Consider the following 24182-nt stretch of genomic DNA (forward strand, 5'->3'; position numbering starts at 1 on the left):
CACCATATTTAATTCCAGTATTACCGATGGAGGGGCTGGCCACATTGGTCGAGCGGTTCTAGGTGCTTCAGTCCGGAACCGCACGACAGCTACGGTCGCAGGTTCGAATCCTGCCTCGAGCATGGATGTGTGTGTTGTCCAGAGGATAGTTAGGTTTAAGTAGTTCTATGTTCTGGGGGACTGATGACCTCAGATGTTAAGTCCCATAGTGCTCAGAGCCATTTGAACCAATGGAGGGCGCCCCGAACTTGTAAGTAATTTTCAGTCAGGTGTCCGGATACTTTTGATCACATAGTTATAGGCGGACGCTGTAAATATTATCTGGCTGGATTCCCTGAAGTGGTTTGAAAACCACATAAAATTACTGCTTCTCTGCTGAGAACACAATGTTAAAAAAAAGTTCAAATGTGTGTGAAATCTTATGGGACTTAACTGCCAAGGTCATCAGTCCCTAAGCTTACACACTACTTAACCTAAATTATGCTAAGGACAAACACACACACCCATGCCCAAGGGAGGACTCAAACCTCCATCGGGACCAGCCACACAGTCCATGACTGTAGCTCCTTAGACCGCTCGACTAATTCTGCGGGGCACAACACAATGCTCCTCACCTCATTTTATACTGTAGGGGCCCACCTCTCCTAGTGGTGAATTCCGCATTACATAGGACTGACTCGGTTCTTTTGATCAGAGAGTATAAATTGCAGACTAACAAAAAGTGGCTGCTGACGTTTTTTAAATCATCTACACTCCTGGAAATTGAAATAAGAACACCGTGAATTCATTGTCCCAGGAAGGGGAAACTTTATTGACACATTCCTGGAGTCAGATACATCACAGGATTACACTGACAGAACCACAGGCACATAGACACAGGCAACAGAACATGCACAATGTCGGCACTAGTACAGTGTATATCCACCTTTCGCAGCAATGTAGGCTGCTATTCTCCCATGGAAACGATCGTAGAGATGCTGGATGTAGTCCTGTGGAACGGCTTGCAATGCCATTTCCACCTGGCGCCTCAGTTAGACCAGCGTTCGTGCTGGACGTGCAGACCGCGTGATACGACGCTTCATCCAGTCCCAAACATGCTCAATGGGGGACAGATCCTGAGATCTTGCTGGCCAGGGTAGTTGACTTACACCTTCTAGAGCACGTTGGGTGGCACGGGATACATGCGGACGTGCATTGTCCTGTTGGAACAGCAAGTTCCCTTGCCGGTCTAGGAATGGTAGAACGATGAGTTAGATGACGGTTTGGATGTACCGTGCACTATTCAGTGACTCCTCGACGATCACCAGAGGTGTACGGCCAGTGTAGGAGATCGCTCCCCACACCATGATGCCGGGTGTTGGCCCTGTGTGCCTCGGTCGTATGCAGTCCTGATTGTGGCGCTCACCTGCACGGCGCCAAACACGCATACGACCATCATTGGCACCAAGGCAGAAGCGACTCTCATCGCTGAAAACGACACGTCTCCATTCGTCCCTCCATTCACGCCTGTCGCGACACCACTGGAGGCAGGCTGCACAATGTTGGGGCGTGAGCGGAAGACGGCCTAACTGTGTGCAGGACCGTGGCCCAGCTTCATGGAGACGGTTGCGAATGGTCCTCGCCGATACCCCAGGAGCAACAGTGTCCCTAATTTGCTGGGAAGTGGCGGTGCGGTCCCCTATGGCACTGCGTAGGATCCTACGGTCTTGGCGTGCATCCATGCGTCGCTGCGGTCCGGTCCCAGGTCGACGGGCACGTGCACCTTCCGCCGACCACTGGCGACAACATCGATGTACTGTGGAGACCTCACGCCCCACGTGTTGAACAATTCGGCGGTACGTCCACCCGGCCTCCTGCATACCCACTATACGCCCTCGCTCAAAGTCCGTCAACTGCACATACGGTTCACGTCCACGCTGTCGCGGCATGCTACCAGTGTTAAAGACTGCGATGGAGCTCCGTATGCCACGGCAAACTGGCTGACACTGACGGCGGCGGTGCATAAATGCTGCACAGCTAGCGCCATTCGACAGCCAACACCGCGGTTCCTGGTGTGTCCGCTGTGCCGTGCGTGTGATCATTGCTTGTACAGCCCTCTCGCAGTGTCCGGAGCAAGTATGGTGGGTCTGACACACCGGGGTCAATGTGTTCTTTTTTCCATTTCCAGGAGTGTATATTGTTCCGCTCAAATAGTGTTCTCTTTTGAAGGGGGATCAATTGTGAGTCCAGAAATAAAGATTACACAGGGAACCTCTATCCGCAGCTGGCACTGTTGTGCGTGGGCCGCCTGCTGACCGGAGCTGCGGGCGGAGCCTTCAACGTGCTGGCGCCAGTGTACATCGCCGAGGTGGCCCAGAAGGAAGTCCGGGGAGCGCTGTGCGGCTACTTCCAGCTGCTGCTCACCGTCGGCACCCTCTACGTCTACGTGCTGGGTGCGGCGACCAACCTCTTCTGGACCTCCGTGGGCTGCGCCCTGGTGCCCGCGGTCTTCCTGGTGGCACTCTCGCTGGTGCCCGAGACTCCCCCCTACCTGCTGCGGGGTGGCCGTGAGGCCGAGGCCCGGGCGGCCCTCCGCTGGCTGAGGGGACCGCGCTGGGACGTGGAGGCGGAGCTGGCCGAGGCGAGGGAGGCTCTGGAGGAAGACGCCAGGAACGGGGGGTCCGGGTCCCTCTGCGAGGGGCTGAGCACCGCCGCTGCTGGACGGGGAGTCGTCGCGGGGCTGGGGCTCGTCACATGCTTCCAGCTCTGCGGTATCAACGCTGTGCTTTTCTACGCGTCCGATATCTTCCTGGTGAGCAAAATGTGCCAGTGACTCTTGTGACGATTCACAGTGAGGGAAGTTTGGCCAAGAGAATGCACCATCTAAGGTAGTCCTCACTAGTACAAACCTCCATCTACATGATTACTCTGCAATTCACATTTAAGTGCTTGCCACAGGGTTCAACCAACCACAATCATACTATCTCTCTACCATTCCACTCCCGAACAGCGAGCGGGAAAAACGAACACCTAAACCTTTCTGTTCGAGCTCTGATTTCTCTAATTTTACTTTGATGATCATTCCTACCTATGCAGGTTGGGCTCAACAAAATATTTTCGCAATCGGAAGACTTCCATCCCAACTCGCGTATCATATCCGCCACACTCTCTCCCCTACTACGTGACAATACAAAACGAGCTGCCCTTTTTTGCACCCTTTCGATGTCCTCTGTCAATCTCACCTGGTAAGGATCCCACACCGCTCAGCAATATTCTCGCAGAGGACGAACGAGTGTAGTGTAAGCTGTCTCTTTAGTGGACTTGTTGCATCTTCCAAGTGTCCTGCCAATGAAGCGCAACCCTTGTCTCGCCTTCCCCACAATATTATCTATGTGATCTTTCCAACTGAAGTTGTTCGTAATTTTAGCACCCAGGTACTTAGTCGAACCGACAGCCTCTAGAATTGTACTACTCATCGAGTAATCGAATTCCAACGGATTTCTTTTGGAACTCGTGTGGATCCCGTCACACTTTTCGTTATTTAGCGTCAACTGCCACCTGCCACACCGGACAGCAATCTTTTCTTAATCGCTTTGCAACTGATACTGGTCTTCGGGTGACCTTACTAGACGGTAAATTACAGCATCATCTGCGAACAACCTGAGAGAACTGCTCAGATTGTCACCCAGGTCATTTATATAGATCAGGAACAGCAGAGGTCCCAGGACGCTTCCCTGGGCAACACATGATATCACTTCAGTTTTACTCGATGATTTGCCGTCTATTACTACGAACTGTGACCTTTCTGACAGGAAATCACGAATCCTGTCGCACAACTGAGACGATACCCCGTAGGCCCACAGCTTGATTAGAAGTCGCTTGTGAGGAACGGTGTCAAAAGCTTTCCAGAAATCTAGAAGTACGGAATCAACTTGAGATCCCCTGTCGATAGCGGCCATTACTTCGTGCGAATAAAGAGCTAGCTGCGTTGCACAAGAGCGATGTTTTCTGAAACCATGCTGATTACGTATCAATAGATCGTTCCGTTCAAGGTGAGTCATAATGTTTGAATACAGTATATGCCCCAAAACCCTAATGCAAACCGACGTCAATGATATAGGTCTGTAGTTCGGTGGATTACTCCCACTATGCTTCTTAAACACTGGTGCGACCTGCGCAATTTTCCAATCTGTAGGTACAGATCTATCGGTGAGCGAGCGGTTGTATATGATTGCTAAGTAGGGAGCTATTGTATCAGCGTAATATGAAAGGAACCTAATCAGTATACAATCTGGACCTGAAGACTTGCCCGTACCAAGCGATTTGAGTTGCTTTGCAACCCCTAAGGAATATACTTCTAAGAAACTCATGCTAGCAGATGTTCGTGTTTCAAATTCTGGAATATTCGATTCGTCTTCCCTGGTGAAGGAATTTCGGAAAACTGCGTTCAATAACTCCGCTTTAGCGTCACAGTCGTCGGTAACAGTACCATCGGCACTGCGCAGCGATGGTATTGACTGCGTCTTGCCACTTGTGTGCTTTAAATACGACCAGAATTTCTTCGGATTTTCTACCAAATTTCGAGACAATGTTTCGTTGTGGAACCTATTAAAGGCATCTCGCATTGAAGTCCGTGCTAAATTTCGCGCGTCTGTAAATTTTAGCCAATCTTCCAGATTTCGCGTTCTTCTGAACTTCGCATGTTTCTTCCGTTGCCTCTGCAGTTGGTTTGTGGGATTAAAGGGACCAGACTGCTTCGGTGATCGGTCCCTTGGTCCAAAACTGAAAACACCGACAGAGAAAAAAACGGCTGTGGAAAAGACGACAGACGACACAAGACAAGAAAGACACAGAGATCAGACAAAACGAATTAGAATCACACAGAGTGTGGCAGTGGTTGGCCGACCACATACACTCCCGGAAATGGAAAAAAGAACACATTGACACCGGTGTGTCAGACCCACCATACTTGCTCCGGACACTGCGAGAGGGCTGTACAAGCAATGATCACACGCACGGCACAGCAGACACACCAGGAACCGCGGTGTTGGCCGTCGAATGGCGCTAGCTGCGCAGCATTTGTGCACCGCCGCCGTCAGTGTCAGCCAGTTTGCCGTGGCATACGGAGCTCCATCGCAGTCTTTAACACTGGTATCATGCCGCGACAGCGTGGACGTGAACCGTATGTGCAGTTGACGGACTTTGAGCGAGGGCGTATAGTGGGCATGCGGGAGGCTGGGTGGACGTACCGCCGAATTGTTCAACACGTGGGGCGTGAGGTCTCCACAGTCGCCGGTGGTCGGCGGAAGGTGCACGTGCCCGTCGACCTGGGACCGGACCGCAGCGACGCACGGATGCACGCCAAGACCATAGGATCCTACGCAGTGCCGTAGGGGACCGCACCGCCACTTCCCAGCAAATTAGGGACACTGTTGCTCCTGGGGTATCGGCGAGGACCATTCACAACCGTCTCCATGAAGCTGGGCTACGATCCCGCACACTGTTAAGCCGTCTTCTGCTCACGCCCCAACATCGTGCAGCCCGCCTCCAGTGGTGTCGCGACAGGTGTGAATGGAGGGACGATTGGAGACGTGTCGTCTTCAGCGATGAGAGTCGCTTCTGCCTTGGTACCAATGATGGTCGTATGCGTGTTTGGCGCCGTGCAGGTGAGCGCCACAATCAGGACTGCATACGACCGAGGCACAGAGGGCCAACACCCGGCGTCATGGTGTGGGGAGCGATCTCCTACACTGGCCGTACACCTCTGGTGATCATCGAGGGGACACTGAATAGTGAACGGTACATCCAAACCGTCATCGAACCCATCGTTCTACCATTCCTAGACCGACAAGGGAACTTGCTGTTCCAACAGGACAATGCACGTCCGCATGTATCCCGTGCCACACAACATGCTCTAGAAGGTGTAAGTCAACTACCCTGGCCAGCAAGATCTCCGGATCTGTCCCCCATTGAGCATGTTTGGGACTGGATGAAGCGTCGTCTGACGCGGTCTGCACGTCCAGCATTGCTGCGAAAGATGGATATACACTGTACTAGTGCCGACATTGTGCATGCTCTGTTGCCTGTGTCTATGTGCCTGTGGTTCTGTCAATGTGATCATGTGATGTATCTGACCCCAGGAATGTGTCAATAAAGTTTCCCCTTCCTGGGACAATGAATTCACGGTGTTCTTATTTCAATTTCCAGGAGTGTAGATAATAAAGAAAAAGCCAACCACCGAGAAACACAATAAAACTCAGTCTACAATCGTAGGCCAAAGCCCAGACTCAAAACAAAAAAGACATAACTAACACTCAGATTACATGATAAAAAAACCCTGCCCGAATAAAATTCAGAAATAGGCCCGCCATGGCAGTGTCATTTGTTAAAAGGGCAGGGAGCGTGTCAGGTAGCGCTAACGTCTGCCTGAGCACAGCTAAAAGGGGACACTCCAACAAAATGTGGACCACCGTCAAAGCGGATGTGTACCGACATAGAGGTAGGTCCTCACGGCGCAATAAGGGGCCTTGCGTCAGACGTGTGTGCCCAATGCGCAGCGGGCATAGGACAGCAGACTCCTTGCGAGAGACCCGCATGGATGACCGCCACACACCCATCGTCTCCTTGATAGGACAGAGTTTGTTTGGCGTGGTCAGGTTGAGCCATTCAGTGTCCCAAAGTTGGAAAACTTTGCGGCGTAACATCACTCGAAAATCAGTCTCTGGGTAGCCAATGTCCAGAGATGGTTTACTGGTGGCCTTCTTGGCCAGGCTGTCAACATGTGCATTGCTGGGTATCCCAACACGACCTGGGGTCCACACAAAGACCACAGAGCGGCCACAACGGGCAAGAGTACAAATCTATTTTTAATGTTATTTTTACAATCTTGTGCCCGCCCCTTCTCATTGGGCTAAAATTTCATCCGTGGCACCTTGAGAAGCTGTGGTCATGAGCATTGCTGGAATTGCTATCCATCTCTTCATATTCACCCGTGAATGTGACACATTTTTCCCAACAGTGCATCAGTCAGTTGTACAAGTCCGAATTTTGGCTGTTGAAGAAACATTCCACCTTGAAAATCACACATATGCAAGAAGGCCATGGGTGCCGTATCAGCAGAATAAGGGAGATGAGGAAAAATTCTGCAGGGCAAAGAGGCACACAGTGTGACCGTTACCTGTGCAGGACAATCTGGGGCACTGAAGTTGAAATGTACCGGGTTGTTTGATCGTTTCAAAAAATGGTTCAAATGGCTCTGAGCACTATGGGACTCAACTTCTGAGGTCATCAGTCCCCTAGAACTTAGAACTACTTAAACCTAACTAACCTAAGGACATCACACACATCCATGTCCTAGGCAGGATTCGAACCTGCGACTGTAGCGGTCTCGCGGTTCCAGACTGTAGCGCCTAGAACCGCGCTGCCACTCCAGCCGGCCTGATCGTGTCATATTTCTTGGAGTGATCGACATTTCAACCCCTCCGCTGGGATCCACTTCAGAATCTTTTACTGTCCGTTGTAGACTGTGCACAAGCTGCAGCATAAGATCTTGAGGGAGGCCCCAGCAAAAGGGTCGAAACGGCGATCGTGCGAAGAAATATGACGTGGCCTAACAACTCAGCTGATTTGAACTTCAGTGACAACGGTCACAGAATCCTACAGACTGTGCATTTTCATCGACCAGTGGCACCAAGTCGGACAGCTTCTCGCTACACTTCATCATCACAGCCTCCCACAACCTTGCAAGAGATTTCAGTTGTATGCTCCTGTGACTGATTTACACTTACGAGTGTAATTGCTAGTAGACCAATCACACTGTATCAGTCGTGAACACACTCATCATCAGTTTCTCCGATGTTGGTTGAGTTTTCGAGTTTTCTGATAGTGATGAATGCACATGTTCTTGCTTTGCTCTTTTGTCTCGGTGTCCCTGTAATACACCCAGTACTTCGGCTATGGAGATCAGGCAGCTAAAGAAGTCCTCTGGACTGGCCTGAGAGAGTTGCCACATCTTCACAGCTGCGTCGATTTGGTGGGCTTTACAATGTGCATAAGCAGCCGGGAAGCCATTGGGTGGCGACCTTTGCCGTGCTCAATGTGCCATCCAAGATACTGAAAACTGATCTGTGACTAATTCCGACATTTGTCACTATCGGATTGATGGTGATACCCCTGGTCTCCGAACATTGGTGCCTCCACCTCTCTTCCACTTCCATCACACAGTTATAGTTCTTTCTCATTCAGCTTTCCTGCCAGCTAACCACATGTCATCTGGTGGTTCACTGTTGGTGTACGCTTCTACCAATTCACCATGGATTGTTGTCACATTGTTCCTGCTAATGCAGGAAAGTAATGACCTCCACCAATCTCAAATCTGGCAATCGGCAGCGCTATTTTATTTTGGCTCACCTAACAGCATGCCGTGGTACTGTGGTGGAGGCATTTCTATCAGAACACGAGATATGTAACTACGAACAAACGAAAAATTAATTATGTAACTTCGTTGCTGTGCTGCCTCGAATTTGGGGCAGCATAGTGTGGAAGACTGCAACAACAGATCCACAGTTCAGTTCTGGGGTTGGTTTCTCACCATATCCCCATCCCTCCCCACCACTTCTCCCAAATATCACATATTGCGAAACTCGCATTTAATACCGAGTGATGTGGCGCAGTCGTTAGCACACTGGATTCGCATTTGGGAGGATGATGATTCAAACCCGCTTCTGGCCATCCTGATTTACGTTTTCTGTGATTTACCTAAACTTCTTTGGGCAAATGCTGGGATGGTTCCTTTGGAAGATCATGGCCAGCTTCCTTCCCCATCCTTCCGTAATACAATGGGACTGGTGACCTTCCTGTTTGGTTCCTTCCCCTCAAGTCAACCAACCAACTACCATTTAACACTCTACAGATTTCTAGAATTTAAATAATAGTAACAATACACTGCCTGACAAAAAGCCGAACACCTGGGCTTTGAAACTTGACAGGGTGGGAGGATGTGTCACATTACTTCAGTAATTTCAAATTCAATCCAAATTGAAAAAGAAATTGGCAGTATGAGCCCATTTACTAGTACGGCGTTACCCTACCTGTGGCCTGGATGTACGTGCTGATTTGGTTGAGAAGAAGCCATGAAACAGTTATACCCTATCCTGAGGCAATGTGGCCCACAAGTGTTTCACCTAACCCTTAATATCCTGGATGCTGACACTAAGACAGTTAACATTTAACGTGGTTCGACACATCTTCTGCTGGGAACAGATCTGGGGATCGTGCTGGCCATGTGATTACCTCAACATGCTGCACAAATTTCATAAAGAAATTTGGCATGTGTGAACGACCAGTATCCTGATGACATATGGCACATGAGACTGTCACATGAGAGGGAAGACATGAGGATGTCCTTGAAGTGTTGTTGTACCACCAGGAATCACTCAATCCCCGCCAGCTATGACATGAGGTCATACCCAAACACTTATCATATCACGACGCCAGGAGTGTCTGTCTCTTCAAAACAACGGAAATTGGGACTTTGCTAACAATGATCAAACAGTGTAATGCAGAACTGCTTAGCGATTCAAGTGTGAGGTCCCGACCGAGTGCCATGACACTATCATGTGTTCACCAAGACGAAAGAGGATCTCGGTGGACGACGATTCCGAAACAATGACGAAGTGAAAGCAGCTGTATCCAGGTGATCACATTACGCTGGGGGTGATTTCTCCGCATCTGGAATCGAAAACTTGGTTGCTCATTCCGAGGAATGTTTACAGTCTGTTCGAGGCTATATGGGGAACTGAATTTACATTGTATATTGCCGTAGCCATGTTGCCTATGTGTATGTGGTTTAATACACTATTGGCCATTAAAATTGCTACACCAAGAAGAAATGCAGATGATGAACGGGTATTCATTCGACAAATATATTATACTAGAACTGACATGTGATTCCATTTTCGCGCAATTTGGGAGCATAGATCCTGAGAAATCAGTACCCAAAACAACCACCTCTGGCCATAATAACGGCCTCGATACGCCTGGGCATTGAGTCAAACAGAGCTCGGATGGCGTGTACAGCTTCCACATGATACCACAGTTCGCCAAGAGTAGTGACTGGGGTATTGTGGTGAGCCAGTTGCTAGTACACCACTGACCAGACGTTTTCAATTGGTGAGGGATCTGCAGAATGAGCTGGCCAGGACAGCAGTCGAACATTTTCTGTATCCAGCAAGGTCCGTACAGGACCTGCAACATGCTGTCGTGCATTATCTTGCTGAAATGTAGGGTTTCGCAGGGATCGAATGCAGGGTGCAGCAACGGGTCGTAACACATTTGAAATGTAACGTCTGATGTTCAAACCGCCGCCAATGTGAACAAGAGGTGACCGAGACGTGTAACCAATGGCACCCCATACCATTACACCAGGTAATACGCCAATACGGTGATGACGAATACACGCCTCCAATGTGCGTTCACCGCGATGTCGCCAAATATGGCCGCGACCATCATGATGCTGTAAACAGAACCTGGATTCATTCGAAAAAATGACGTTTTGCCATTCGTGCACCCAGGTTCGTCGTCGAGTACACCATCGCAGGTGCTCCTGTTTGTGATGCAGTGTCAAGGGTAACCGCAGCCATGGTCTCCGAGCTGATAGTCCGTGCAGCTGCAAACGTCGTCGAACTGTTGATGCAGATAGTTGTTGTCTTGCAAACGTCCCCATCTGTTGATTCAGGGATCGAGACGTGGCTGCACGACCCGCTACAGCCTTGTGGCTAAGATGCCTGTCATCTCGACTGCTAGTGATACGAGGCCGTTGGGATCCAGCGCGGGGTTCCGTATTACCCTCCAGAACCCACCGATTCCATATTCTGCTAAGAGTCATTGGATCTCGACAGACGCGAGCAGCAATGTCGTGATACGATAAACCGCAATCGGGATAGGCTACAATCCGACCTTTATCAAAGTCGGAAAGGTGAGGATACGCATTTCTCCTCCTTACACCAGGCATCATAACAACGTTAACACCAGGCAACGCCGGTCAACCGCTGTTTGTGTACGATAAATTGGTTGGAACCTTTCCTCATGTCAGTACGTTGTACGTGTCGCCACCTGCTCCAACCTTGTGTGAATGCTCTGAAAAGCTAATAATTTGCATATCACAGCATCTTCTTCCTGTCGGTTAAATTTCGCGTCTGTAGCACGTCATCTTCGTGATGTAGCAATTTTAATGGCCAGTAGTGTAAATGACAAGAACTTGGAGGTGTCACATACTGTTTGATTTGCCCTTGTATCAATATTTCTCCATCACCTTCACCTTCACCATCGTCATTCTGAGACACCATCCGCGTGAGTGGACACATGTGGTGCTCCCACCTACAGTTGCAGGTTCAACTCTTGCCTCAGGCATGGGTGTGTGTGTTGTCCTTAGGTTAGTTAGGTTTAATTAGTTCTAAGTTCTAGGCGACTGATAACCTCAGAAGTTGAGTCACATAGTGCTCACAGCCATTTATGGTGCTCGCACAGTTTACTGTGTCCTAGACACAGCGCGGCCCACGTAGGAGGGTGCACTTGCTGCCCTGCCCTACCCTTCGTCGATTGCACCCCCGTGTCCAAACCCGCCTTACTGTATCTGTTATCTACGTTGCCTTCCAAAAGCAGGGACCCGAGACGTTTAGACCTGTCGGTGTTGCAGAGAGCGTCGGGCGGAGCCCTGGAGGCGGATACGTCTGCCGTGGTGGTGGGCGCCATGCAGGTGGTGGCGACGCTGGTCGCCTCACTGGTGGTGGACCGCGCGGGGCGCAGGCCGCTGCTCGTGGGGTCCGCCGCAGTGGTGGGGCTGTGCGCGCTGCTGCTGGGAGCCTACTTCCAGCTGGACTCCAGCGGCGAGGCCGAGGGCCTGGACTGGCTGCCGCTCGCCAGCCTATGCCTGTTCGTGGTGGCCTTCTCGCTGGGGCTCGGGCCCATCACTTGGGTGCTGCTCGGCGAGATGTACGCCCCCGAGGTGCGCGCCTTCGCGGGCTCCCTCTGCTGCCTCGTCAGCTGGACCTTCTCCTTCCTGGTCACCACTTTCTTCAGCGAGCTCAGTTCCGCCGTCGGCGTGCAGGGTACCTTCTGGATCTTCGGCTCCGTGGCAGTCGCCGGCGCCCTGTTCGTGTTCTTCGTGGTGCCCGAGACGAAGGACCGGTCGCTGGAGGAGGTGCAGAGGCAGCTGTCTGGTGGGGCCCGAGTGTGGAGTCTGTCGTGCACCTGTAGATGAGCCTCCTCACCTCGACAAATCTGGATGTTACAGTGATCACCATTCCTCTGGATGAACCCACATTTGTACACAAATGGTAGTGACACGATCTCACTTTTTCTAACATCAGACATTCACTTGATCACTTGGAACAATCTACTGGACCACAACTGGAACACAGACCCTCATCTGCCACCAGTAATGCTCTTCCAATTGTGCCAGTACCTCTTTTTCATAAAAAGTCTCCAGCTGATGGACTTTATCGGATTCATTAGCTGATTCAAATAGTGCTCCAGATCACGATTCATGACTTTTCTCAAGTAAAGCAGTTACCATACACTTACCATGCACTTACATACCACCACGCGGGATTAGCCAAGCGGTCTAAGGCGATGCAGTCATGGATTGTGTGGCTCGTCCCGGAGGAGGTTCGAGTCCTCCATCGGGGATGGGTGTGTGTGTTTGTCCTTACGATAATTTAGGTTAAGTATTGTGTAAGCTTAGGGACTGATGACCTTAGCAGAAGTCCCATAAGATTTCACACACATTTGAACATTTCAACTTACATACCATCCTGTATGCCCTATTGGACCAACACTTCTGGAACAACCGAATTAGCATAACATGGCGCGACCATTATATAATGATTGTCACCACAGTCGAATTGAGAATACATAACTAAACTGTTCCCATGTAACTCATCCCCTCTCCCCTTTCCTCCCCTCCCAAATCTATACAATTCCCTCCCACAGCCGAAGATGTAGAATGCCTGACCACTATCCAACTAATTTGATGGACTTCCCTCTAGTTTACCTTGCCTCCTGTTCCATATACCACCTTGATCTCCTAGCCACCTGTTGTTCCAACCTGGCACACTTCTGTGTGAATAAAATAGTCCCTGGTGTAACGAAATACTGTTTCCAGGTGAGTGGTATTGTCGAGATAATCTGACACGTCACACTCATAACCTTCTGATATAGTGACTTTGCCTGAAAATGGTTTGGGCGAGACTGGGGGATGTCTCATGGCATCTCAACACTGCCATCCAACTGGATACCTGAGAGCTATTCATCAAGTACACGTCGTTTACAACCATTTCAGTCCCCTTCTGTAAGCCTTATCATACTCCCCTTAACCTGAATACTGCTCCATAACGTTAAGCAAACTACGACATTGCTGAAACCTCCTTTCCCACAAGATCTCGCGTTTCTGCAAACCATGAATCTGTTCATGCAGTCACTCAGTCAACCCAAACTTCAAACCCTTGTCCTCGATGTGACCTTCTTACAGGCTTACAGAGTCAAGACACAGTCCACAATCTGTGTGTTGAGATGAAGTTGTCAGTGCTCGGCTTAGGTACACCACTGTTCATTAACAATCCCTAAAGCATTCACTACCTTACCCAATCACTTTCCTGTAAGTGTTTATAGCAGTGTAACCTTTTTCCCGCCATTCTAATCCTCTTGACTTCCTCACAGGCACTGCTAAGACCTTCCCTATCCATAGCACTACCATCACTCTCAATGCCCACAGTAACTTCCCACGTCAGAATCAAGTGCTGGTGTCTAATGACTCTTTCCATGGTCACACAATCACTATCCCACTTTTAACCTATCATTCCAGCTGAATCACTGCAGAAAACACCATCACTGGAATCAAGAATCAATCGGTCTATCCGATTGTCCCTCTGGATGCGAAATCCCAATAATCTACCTGTTCACATCCTGGACTACCTCCACATATGATTGTAAACCTATTGGGAAGCCTTAGGTATAAAACTCTGAAACCAATCACTACTATCGCAAGTGTAATAGCGTGCCTTTCTTTCTTCAGAAGACTTTCTCCATTTGTCATATCGAGCCACAATGCAGCAAAGCGTATCTGTCCCCAATACTATCAGCCATCTGCTATCTGCTACTCCCTCTACCGAACAACCTCTCCAAAATTAACCACTTTGCAATCTAACCTAATGACATCACCCACAATGATGCAAACTTTGACCACTCCCTACACCACAAAGTTTAAAACTACCCAATCTGTCCCACCCCAGACTCCTGGCTTGTTACACACATAAAAGAATTAGCCAGCTACACTTCAGGAATGAAGCTTCCCCACCATTATTTACACCTTCAAACCTTGGTGTATAAAGTGCATACCTTTTTAAATGTGACTTAGCCATCTGAACCCCAAAATTGTATAAGTATTTTAAGTCTTCAAACGGCATTCACTTCTCGTGCTCTGTCCCTATTAACCACTCATCAAATTATGTCCTCTCTTCACCATGAATGAACACATAAGAATATCCTACAGCTGGGAAAAACCTGATACCATCCAAAGTATCTTTTCTTGTCTAACCTCCTGTCTTGACACACTGCCACATCTGTAACAGCTCATCCCTCTACCTTAGACCTACATAATTTTCACATCATCTCCTAGAACATCTTCGTTGAACTCCTTTTGACGCTGGCTTATACCTGTGTCGTCAGCTGTAATGGGACCTTTCTTTCTTTCTCCATATCCATATTCACCTCTTTCTCTTCTCTGTCCTAGTTACCCATTATCTATATTTTTATTATCCCTCCATTCGGCTCTCCAGACAATCCTTCACAACATCAGGCCAAATTTCCCTTCAACACCTGATCCACTGCCTGTTTACCAAAGCACTTAACTTTCCTATTCATTTTTTCCAAACTCCACAAATCCTTAAGTGAATGCCCACCATATCAAATCCACAGGTTGTGTTATTTTCATTCTTCACTTCATGTTGATCTCATTGCAATGCTCATATTACATAATTACAATGAATCGTTTCATTCAGTTGATACGTTGTGAAATAACTACCATGTTGTACTCATAATCATGTATTTTAAGGACTATGTCGATATATTAAGATAAATTTTTTGCATATTTTTAAAATTTTTGATAGTATAATCGTTATAATTTTGTACTGCTATTATCCATCACTAACCATATTGACTGAAGGGTAAGAGAAGAGAATACAAGAAAAATAAACCTCGCTTCTGTATCTCCTAGATACAGTAAATCCTTTTCATACGATGTGTTCAAAGAAAGCCGATATTTTCATGAATGTCAATAAGTGTGTACATTTTTTAACTCTAATAAAAATGTTTCGAAAAAGGTTTTTCTGCTACACAGACAATATAAATACGAAAATGCAATTTCACTCCTAGGTTCCTTTCACTCACTGTGCAACGTTGACACCTGTGGCCAAATGAGCAAACTGCTTCCAGAAGAATTTTAAAAAAATGTTTATTTATACTTCAGGTCCGTGGTGCCATGCTATCCAAAGTTACTTGGTCGTGGAATGAGTCTATACACAAAGTAATTACAAAGACTGTGAAACATTGCAGCAATTCGGTAAACGGCCGAGAATAACCTAATAAATGATACAGTATATGAAAGACGGACCTCTGAGTACTTTTTACAATGTTTATAAATGTTCTACGTGTCCATCCTTTCTCATACTGTAGACATAATCGGTAGTCCAACTCTGCTCATACCCAACATATATGAATAGACAGTAAGAACAGCTGCTCCACTGTGGTGTCGCAAGTAATGGAGGCTCTGCCATAGAACTGGGACAGAAGTGCAGACCTCGATGTTACCCCACAGGAAGAAAAATCTGAAGGTGTCAAGTCCGGCGACCTCTGTGGATACTCGAGTAGCACCTGGACAGCGCCCGCATCACGGCCTATCCTGAGATGTGGCAACATCTCGTTCCGGTAATCTCATGTACACAATTGTGGAGGTGTGCCGGAGGGGGGGGGGGGGGGGGGGGGCACGTTGTGGCACGATTTACAATTGCAGCACTTCGAGATAGGTTATACTATTGGCAGTTCTCTTAGCAAAGAAGTGGTCCGTATAGCGTTGTTGGAAACGGCACAGGTGGTATCACGTCAAAGGTCTTTGAATAGTTACTGACGATTGGTATCCGGCAAATTCCAACAAACAAAAAGCTTTAGCTTCCTCGTACGCCGACATTTTCAGCAACTATGATCTGTGGCGCCCCTGTCGGCAGTTTTCAAAACTAACTTGCGGGCACCTCATTCACAACACTTTGAGAGTTAACCTTTCTCGTACTGTATCGTTTTCTACGTTTTACTCAGCCATTTATGCAAACTGTTACTCGTATTTTAAATGTTTAACTTATTTTACAATTAACACACATGTACACACAGATATATACATACATACACAAACACACACACACACATACATACATACATATATATATAGTGTATGTATATATTGCATTGTATACATATATATTCACACAATGCTCATAAATCAAGGAAATACTGATACATGCTGAAACAACGCTCTGGTGCGCGGTTTGCTGATTTAAATCACCTCGGGGGATGACCGTGCGGTGCATTTGCAGAGGTGTGTTGGTGTGTGTCGGAGTACGGTGGGGCGAGTAAGTCTGCAAACCTTTACAGATGTGCTAATGGTGACTGTTCGTTGAAAATGGCTCAAAGAACACATACTGATGACGTTATGAGGGGTAGAGTACTAGGGCGACTGGAGGCTGGTCAAACACAGCAGGTCGTAGCATGGGCCATCCGTGTGCCACAAAGTGTGATCTCAAGATTATGGCAACGATTCCAGAAGCCAGGAAACGTGTCCAGGTGCTACAGTATGGGACGTCCACAGTGTACAACACCACAAGGAGATCGATATCTCACCATCAGTGCCCGCAGATGGCCACGGAGTCCTGCAGGTAGCCTTGCTCGGGACCTTACCGCAACCAGCTGGCCGGTGTGGCCGAGCGGTTCTAGGCGCTTCAGTCTGGAACAGCGGGACAACTACGGTCGCAGGTTCAAATCCTGCCTCGGGCATGGATGTGTGTGATGTCCTTATGTTAGTTAGGTTTAAGTAGGTCTAAGTTCTAGGCGACTGATGATCTCAGATGTTAAGTCATATAGTGCTCAGAGCCATTCGAACCAAGTCTTACTGCAGCCACTGGAACAGTTGTCTCCAGACACACAGTATACAGACGAAACTTCATATCAGTGCACACTCTGCTGCAGAGTGAAAATCTCGTTCCAGTCTATAGACAACTGAACAGACATGTTTTATTCGCCTGGAGACCTCATAAATTAAGGATAATTGCAGAATGTGGTGCCAGACAACGTGGCACTACACAAAACTGGCGCTAATAGCATAGACACAGTATTGGTTGATAAAACCGTTCCGAAACACATGTGGTACAAAACGCCACTGTTTCTTGTGCATGTACCCCTATATCAATACGGGATATGATCAACATGCAGAGATACACAGGCCGCACAATGGGTTGTCACACTCTGGATCAGGTGGCCGAGCAGCTGCTGGGATACAGCCTCCCATTCTTGCACCAGTACCTGTCAGAGCTCCTGAAGTGTCGTGGGGGTTTGAAGACGTGCAGCAATAGATCGACTGAGAGCATACCAGATGTGCTCAATGAGGTTTAGATCTGGAGAACAGGCAGGCCACTCCATTCGCCTGATATCTTCTGTTTCAGGGTCTCCTCAATGATGGCAGCTCAGTCGGGCCGTGCATTATCATCCATTCACCCATCAGGAGGAAGGTGGGACTAACTGCGCCCCTGAAAAGGCGGGCATACTGGTGCAAAATGACGTCCCCATAAACCTGACCTGTTACAGTTCCTCTGTCAGAGACATGCAGGGGTGTACGTGCACCAGTCTTAACCCCACCCCACCCCACTATCAAACTACGACCTCCATACAGGTCCCTTTCAAGGATATTGAAGGGTTGATATCTGGTTCCTGGTTCCCGCCAGATGAAAACCTGGCGAGAATCACTGTTCAGACTATACCTGGACTCGTCCATGAATGTACCCTGAGACTACTGTTGCAATGACAATGCGCTGTGTTCTTGACACCAGGCTTTACGGGCTCTCCTGTGACCAGGGGCCAGTGGAGTATGAAGCCCCATGAACCATGGACCTTGCCGTTGGTGGGGAGGCTTGCGTGCCTCAGCAATACAGATGGCCGTACCGTAGGTGCAACCACAACGGAGGGGTATCTGTTGAGAGGCCAGACAAACATGTGGTTCCTGAAGAGGGGCAGCAGCCTTTTCAGCAGTTGCAGGGGGCAACAGTCTGGATGATTGACTGATCTGGCTCTGCAATATTAACCAAAACGGCCTTGCTGTGCTGGTACTGCGAACGGCTGGAAGCAAGGGGAAACTACGGCCGTAATTTTTCTCGAGGACATGCAGCTTTACTGTATGATTAAATTATGATGGCGTCCTCTTGGGTAAAATATTCCGGAGGTAAAATAGTCCCCCATTCGGATCTCCGGGCGGGGACTACTCAGGAGGATGTCGTTATCAGGAGAAAGAAAACTGGCGTTCTACGGATCGGAGCGTGGAATGTCAGATCCCTTAATCGGGTAGGTAGGTTACAAAATTTAAAAAGGGAAATGGATAGGTTAAAGTTAGGAATAGTGGGAATTAGTGAAGTTCGGTGGCAGGAGGAACAAGACTTTTGGTCAGGTGAATACAGGGTTATAAATACAAAATCAAATAGGGGTAATGCAGAAGTAGGTTTAATAATGAATAAAAAAGTAGGAGTGCGGGTAAGTTACTACAAACAGCATAGTGAACGCATTATTGTGGCCAAGATAGACACAAAGCCCATGCCTACTACAGTAGTAGATGATGCAGATGATGAAGAAATTGATGAAATGTATGAGGAGAAAAAAGAAATTATTCAGGTAGTGAAGCGAGACGAAAATTTAATAGTCATGGGTGACTGGAATTCGTCAGTAGGAAAAGGGAGAGAAGGAAACATAGTGGGTGAATATGGATTGGGGCTAAGAAATGAAAGAGGAAGCCGTCTGGTACAATTTTGCACAGAGCACAACTTAATCATAGCTAACACTTGGTTCAAGAACCATAAAAGAAGGTTGTATACATGGAAGAATCCTGGAGATACTAAAAGGTATCAGATAGATTATATAATGGTAAGACAGAGATTTAGGAAATATAAAAATGCAGTAAATGAAGCAGGCAAAAGAGAATACAAACATCTCAAAAATGAGATCGACAGGAAGTGCAAAATGGCTAAGCAGGGATGGGAAAACGTAAAGATGACCGAAATTACTCAAACAGTATTGCATCTGAAACGGATGATAGGTATCCAGTAAACGCTTATAGGTAGAATATTATGACACCGAAATGGTACGACATTACATTTCTGCATATTGCATCGCATTAATATGAGTGCCACTGAAGAGCCAATGTAACAGGTACACCTGCCTAATATCGTGTAGGGCCCCCACGAGCACGTAGAAGTGCCACAACACGACATGGCACAGACTCGACTAATGTCTGAAGCAGTGCTGGAGGGAACTGACACCATGAATCCTACACGGCTGACCATAAATCCGTAAGAGTACGAGGTCGTGGAGATCTCTTCTGAACAGCACGTTGTAAGGCATCCCAGATATGTTCAACAATGTTCGTGTCTGGTGAGTTTGGTGGCCAGCGGAAGTGTTTAAACTCAGAAGGGTGTTGCTGGAGCCATTTTGTAGCAATTCTGTACATGTGGGGTGGAATTGCTCAAGTCCGTCAAAACCTACAATGGACATGAAAGGATGCAGGTGATCAGACAGGATGCTTACGTACGTGTCACCTGTCAGATTCATACATAAACGTGTCAGGAGTCCCATATCACACTAACTGTACACGGCCCACACCATACCCAGCCTCCACCAGCTTGAACAGTCCCCTGCTGACATGCAGGGTCCATGGATATGTTCGTACACCAAAATTTTTGGTAAAATTTTTAAAGGTGTTAAGGATGCCAGAATGAGTCAGCTCGTACTCCACTTTTCAGTCAGTGTCTCCTAAATAAAGAGCATCATATACGCCTTTTTTGGGATAGAAGCATTTTTCGGCTGGTTCCCTTCTTTTCCCTGCTACAGGAGGGCATATGAGGGTGGTGCGAAAAGTTCTCAGAACGGAATAGAAAAAACTACTTATGTCACTGAAACTTTTTTTATTCTTCAATGTAGTCTCCTTATAGGTTAATGTACTTGGTCCAACGATGTTCCAGTGCCTTGATCCCGTCTCGAAAATGAGTTTCCTCTAGGCCAGTAAAATAGTAGTTAACTCCGGCTATCAATTCTTCGTTTGAAGTGAATCTTCGTCCACCAAGAAACATTTTCAGTTTTGGGAAGAGGAGGAAGTCTGAAGGAGCCATATCAGGTATATAAGGCCGGGGTGGCAACAGTTCAAACCTTAGTTCGTGTAATTTTGCCATCGCGATGTCACATATGTGCGGGTGCGCATTGTCTTGATGGAAGATGACTTTCATTCTTGCTAAACCTGGGCTTCTCTCGCGTATCTCCTGCTGCAATTTGTGCAGGAGGTTAGCATAGTATTCTCCAGCAATTGTTTGCCCAGCAGAGAGACAATCTACAAACAGAACACTGATGCCGTGACCTTTCCGACTGTAGGAATTGTCTTGGCTTTCTTTGGTGGCAGAGAATTAGCATGTTTCCACTGTTTTTTTTGTCTCTGGAGTATAGTATTGCACACAAGTTTCATCTGTGGTCACAAATTGGAGCAAAAAATCTTACTCGTTTCTCCTAAGATGGGCCAAACATTGTTCCAATATGTCCATTCTCGTGCGTTTTTGATCCATCATGAAGAGTCACGGCACCCCGCTTGAAGATAATTTTTCATTTCTAATTCTTCTGTTAAAAAGTGATGATATACTCTTTCAGATGACATCTGGCAAGCGTGAGCAATTCCAAACACTTTCAGTCGGTGATCCTCCGTGCACTTTTGCAGTGATATCTGCAGCAGTGACACATCTTGGCTGACCACTGAGCGGATCAACATCTACGCTCTCCCTACCAAATTTAAGTTCATTTGTCCACTTGGCAACAGTGCATAGTCCAACAGTGTATTCTGAATGTCCTTAGCTTTCATACCTTTCTTTACGAAGTACTTCCTGCTCGAATCTCGGTTTTTTCCATATTCGCAAATCACTACGTGGGAACAAAAACAGAGTCACGTCACCGCCACAGCTCTTTTCCAAGAGCACTGACGTGGCAAGTGTTTACAGGCAACAGTCCAATGAATATCACGTGAACAACACTTTGCGCTAGCGCTGACCTCTCGTGGTGATTCCGAGAACTTTTTAAACCACTCTCGTATGCCACCATGTACCTTGTATATTTACATGTCTGAATCCTGATGTACCTTACGTGTGGATGTAATACCCAAATCTCGTACTTGTAAACTGTTCTCCAGTCTAGATGGTGCTGATAGACAGGCACAAATCTTCAATTCTCTGGCTGCAGCTTTTGAAACAGTTCTTGCGTGACATGCAAAAGAACCTTTTATTGCTAGTTTATAGACATAATAATTAATATGGATTGAATTGGGAATGTCCCAATTGTGTACAAACACCGATTTATCACGTCTTATTGTATTTATATGAGCAGCCATCTCAAGTTATTTGCAGATGATGGTGTCGTTCATAGTCTAGTACAGTCATCAGAAGATCAAAACAAATTGTAAAACGATTTAGGAACGATATCTGTATGGTGGGGAAATTGGCAATTTACCCTAAATAATGAAAAATGTGAGGTCATCCACATGAGTGCTAAAAGGAATCCATTAAACTTCGGTTACACGACAAATCAGTCAAATCTAAAAGCCTTAAATTCAAGTAAATACCTAGGAATTATAATTAAACTGGAAAGAACACACAGCAAATGTTATGGGGAAGGCTAACCGAAGACTGGGTTTTATTGGCAAACACTTAGAAAATGCAACAGATCTACTAAAGTGCTGCCTACACTGCACTTGTCCGTCCTCTTTTAGAATACTGCTGGGATCCTTACCAGATAGAACTGACGGAGTACATCGAGAAAGTTCAAAGAAGAGCAGCAAGTTTTGTGTCATCGACAAATAGGGGAGAGAGTGTCACTTACATGATACGGAATTTGGGTTGGACATCTTTAAAATAAAGACGTTTTTCTCAGGAAATTTACGATCACCAACCTTCTCCTCCGAATGCGAAAATATTTTGCTGACGGCGACCAAACACGGGGAGGAAGTATAACCATGAAAAAATAAGGGAAATCAGAGCTCGCACAGAAAGACACTGGCGCTCGTTTTTTCCGCCCACTGCTCGAGATTGGAATGACAGAGAATTATTGTGAGGGGAGTTCGACAAACCCTCTGCCACACACTGAAGTGTGATATGCAGAGTATCCATCTAACTGTGAATGTAGGCTGCGTTAAAACAGTAGCATACAACACTACGCCTGTGTTTCCTGTGGTACATTTCGCACTGTTAAATGGTTTCAGTATACTGCGGATGTAGATTCTGTTTTATCTCTGAATTTGTCCTACGTTGAGCCTATGTAACATCGTAGCAGGGTAATACTTAAAACAACGTATACTCTGAGCTGTCTCAACAAATTATGCTATAATGCTTCCAGTTATGAGTTGGCAGTATGGGCACTTTTTGGAACCAAATAAATTAAAAAAAAGGTCTTCGAGCCACTCACATATTTGGGAACATAGTCAGTACACTAGCACTTTTGTTAGCAGGCTGCAGGGGGCACTGTGTCAAACACTTTCCGAAAACTTACACTGTTGTTGTTGTTGTTGTTGTGGTCTTCAGCCCTGAGACTGGTTTGATGCAGCTCTCCAAGCTACTCTGTCCTGTGCAAGGTTCTTCATCTCCCAGTACCTACTGCAGCCTACATCCTTCTGAATCTGCTTGGTGTATTCATCTCTTGGTCTCCCTCTACGATTTTCACCCTCCACGCTGCCCTCCAATACTAAACTGCTGATCCCTTGATGCCTCAGAACATATCCTACCAACCGATCCCTTCTTCTGGTCAAGTTGTGCCACAAACTTCTCTTCTCCCCAATCCTATTCAACACCTCCTCGTTAGTTATGTGATCTACCCATCTAATCTTCAGCATTCTTCTGTAGCACCACGTTTCGAAAGCTTCTATTCTCTTCTTGTCCAAACTGTTTATCGTCCATGTTTCACTTCCATACATAGCTACACTCCATACAAATACTTTCAGAAATGACTTCCTGACACTTAAATCTATACTCAATGTTTACAAATTTCTCTTCTTCAGAAACGCTTTCCTTGCCATTGCCAGTCTACATTTTATATCCTCTCTACTTCGACCATCATCAATTATTTTGCTCCCCAAATAGCAAAACTCCTTTACTACTTTAAGTGTCTCATTTCCTAATCTACTTCCCTCAGCATCACCCGACTTAATGCGATTACATTCCATTATCCTCGTTTTGCTGTTGTTGATGTTCATCTTATATCCTCCTTTCAAGACACTGCCCATTCCGTTCAACTACTCTTCCAAGTCCTTTGCTGTCTCCGACAGAATTACAATGTCATCGGTGAACCTCAAACTTTTTATTTCTTCTCCATGGATTTTACTACCTACTTCAAAGTTTTCTTTTGTTTCAATATACCGATTGAATAACAACCGCTGCTTCCCTTTCATGCCCTCGAGTCTTATAACTGACATCTGGTTTCTGCAAAAATTGTAAATAGTCTTTTGCTCCATGTATTTTACACCTGCCACCTTTAGAATTTGAAGGAGAGTGTTCCAGTCAACATTGTCAAAAGCTTTGTCTAAGTCTACAAATGCTATAAACGTAGGTTTGCCTTTCTTTAATCTTTCTTCTAAGATAAGTCGTAAGGTCAGTATTGCCTCACAAGCTTCAGTATTTCTACGGAATCCAAACCGATCTTCCCCGAGGTCGGCTTTTACTAGTTTTTCCATTCGTCTGTAAAGAATTCGTGTTAGTATTTTGTATCTGTGGCTTATTAAACTGATAGTTTGGTAATTTTCACATCTGTCAACACCTGCTTTCCTTGAGATTGGACTTATTATATTCTTCTTGAAGTCTGAGGGTATTTCTCCTGTTTCA

At 46.9% G+C, this 24182-nt stretch overlaps 1 protein-coding gene across 3 annotated transcripts in view; it reads left to right on the forward strand.

Annotated features, from left to right (window-relative positions):
• The window catches only part of LOC126295156 (facilitated trehalose transporter Tret1-like), a 65667-nt gene extending 50308 nt beyond the window's left edge, over nucleotides 1-15359 (forward strand). For all 3 annotated transcript variants that reach the window (XM_049987451.1, XM_049987452.1, XM_049987453.1), the window contains 2 exons: nucleotides 2264-2791; nucleotides 11675-15359. In XM_049987451.1, coding sequence (XP_049843408.1) covers nucleotides 2264-2791; nucleotides 11675-12238 — 1092 coding nt within the window. In that variant the 3' untranslated portion in view covers nucleotides 12239-15359. The remainder of the gene's footprint in view (nucleotides 1-2263; nucleotides 2792-11674) is intronic.
• The last annotated feature ends 8823 nt before the right edge of the window (nucleotides 15360-24182 follow it).

Source organism: Schistocerca gregaria, chromosome 11 (genome assembly GCF_023897955.1).
Source record: "Schistocerca gregaria isolate iqSchGreg1 chromosome 11, iqSchGreg1.2, whole genome shotgun sequence".
Lineage (NCBI taxonomy): Eukaryota > Metazoa > Arthropoda > Insecta > Orthoptera > Acrididae > Schistocerca > Schistocerca gregaria.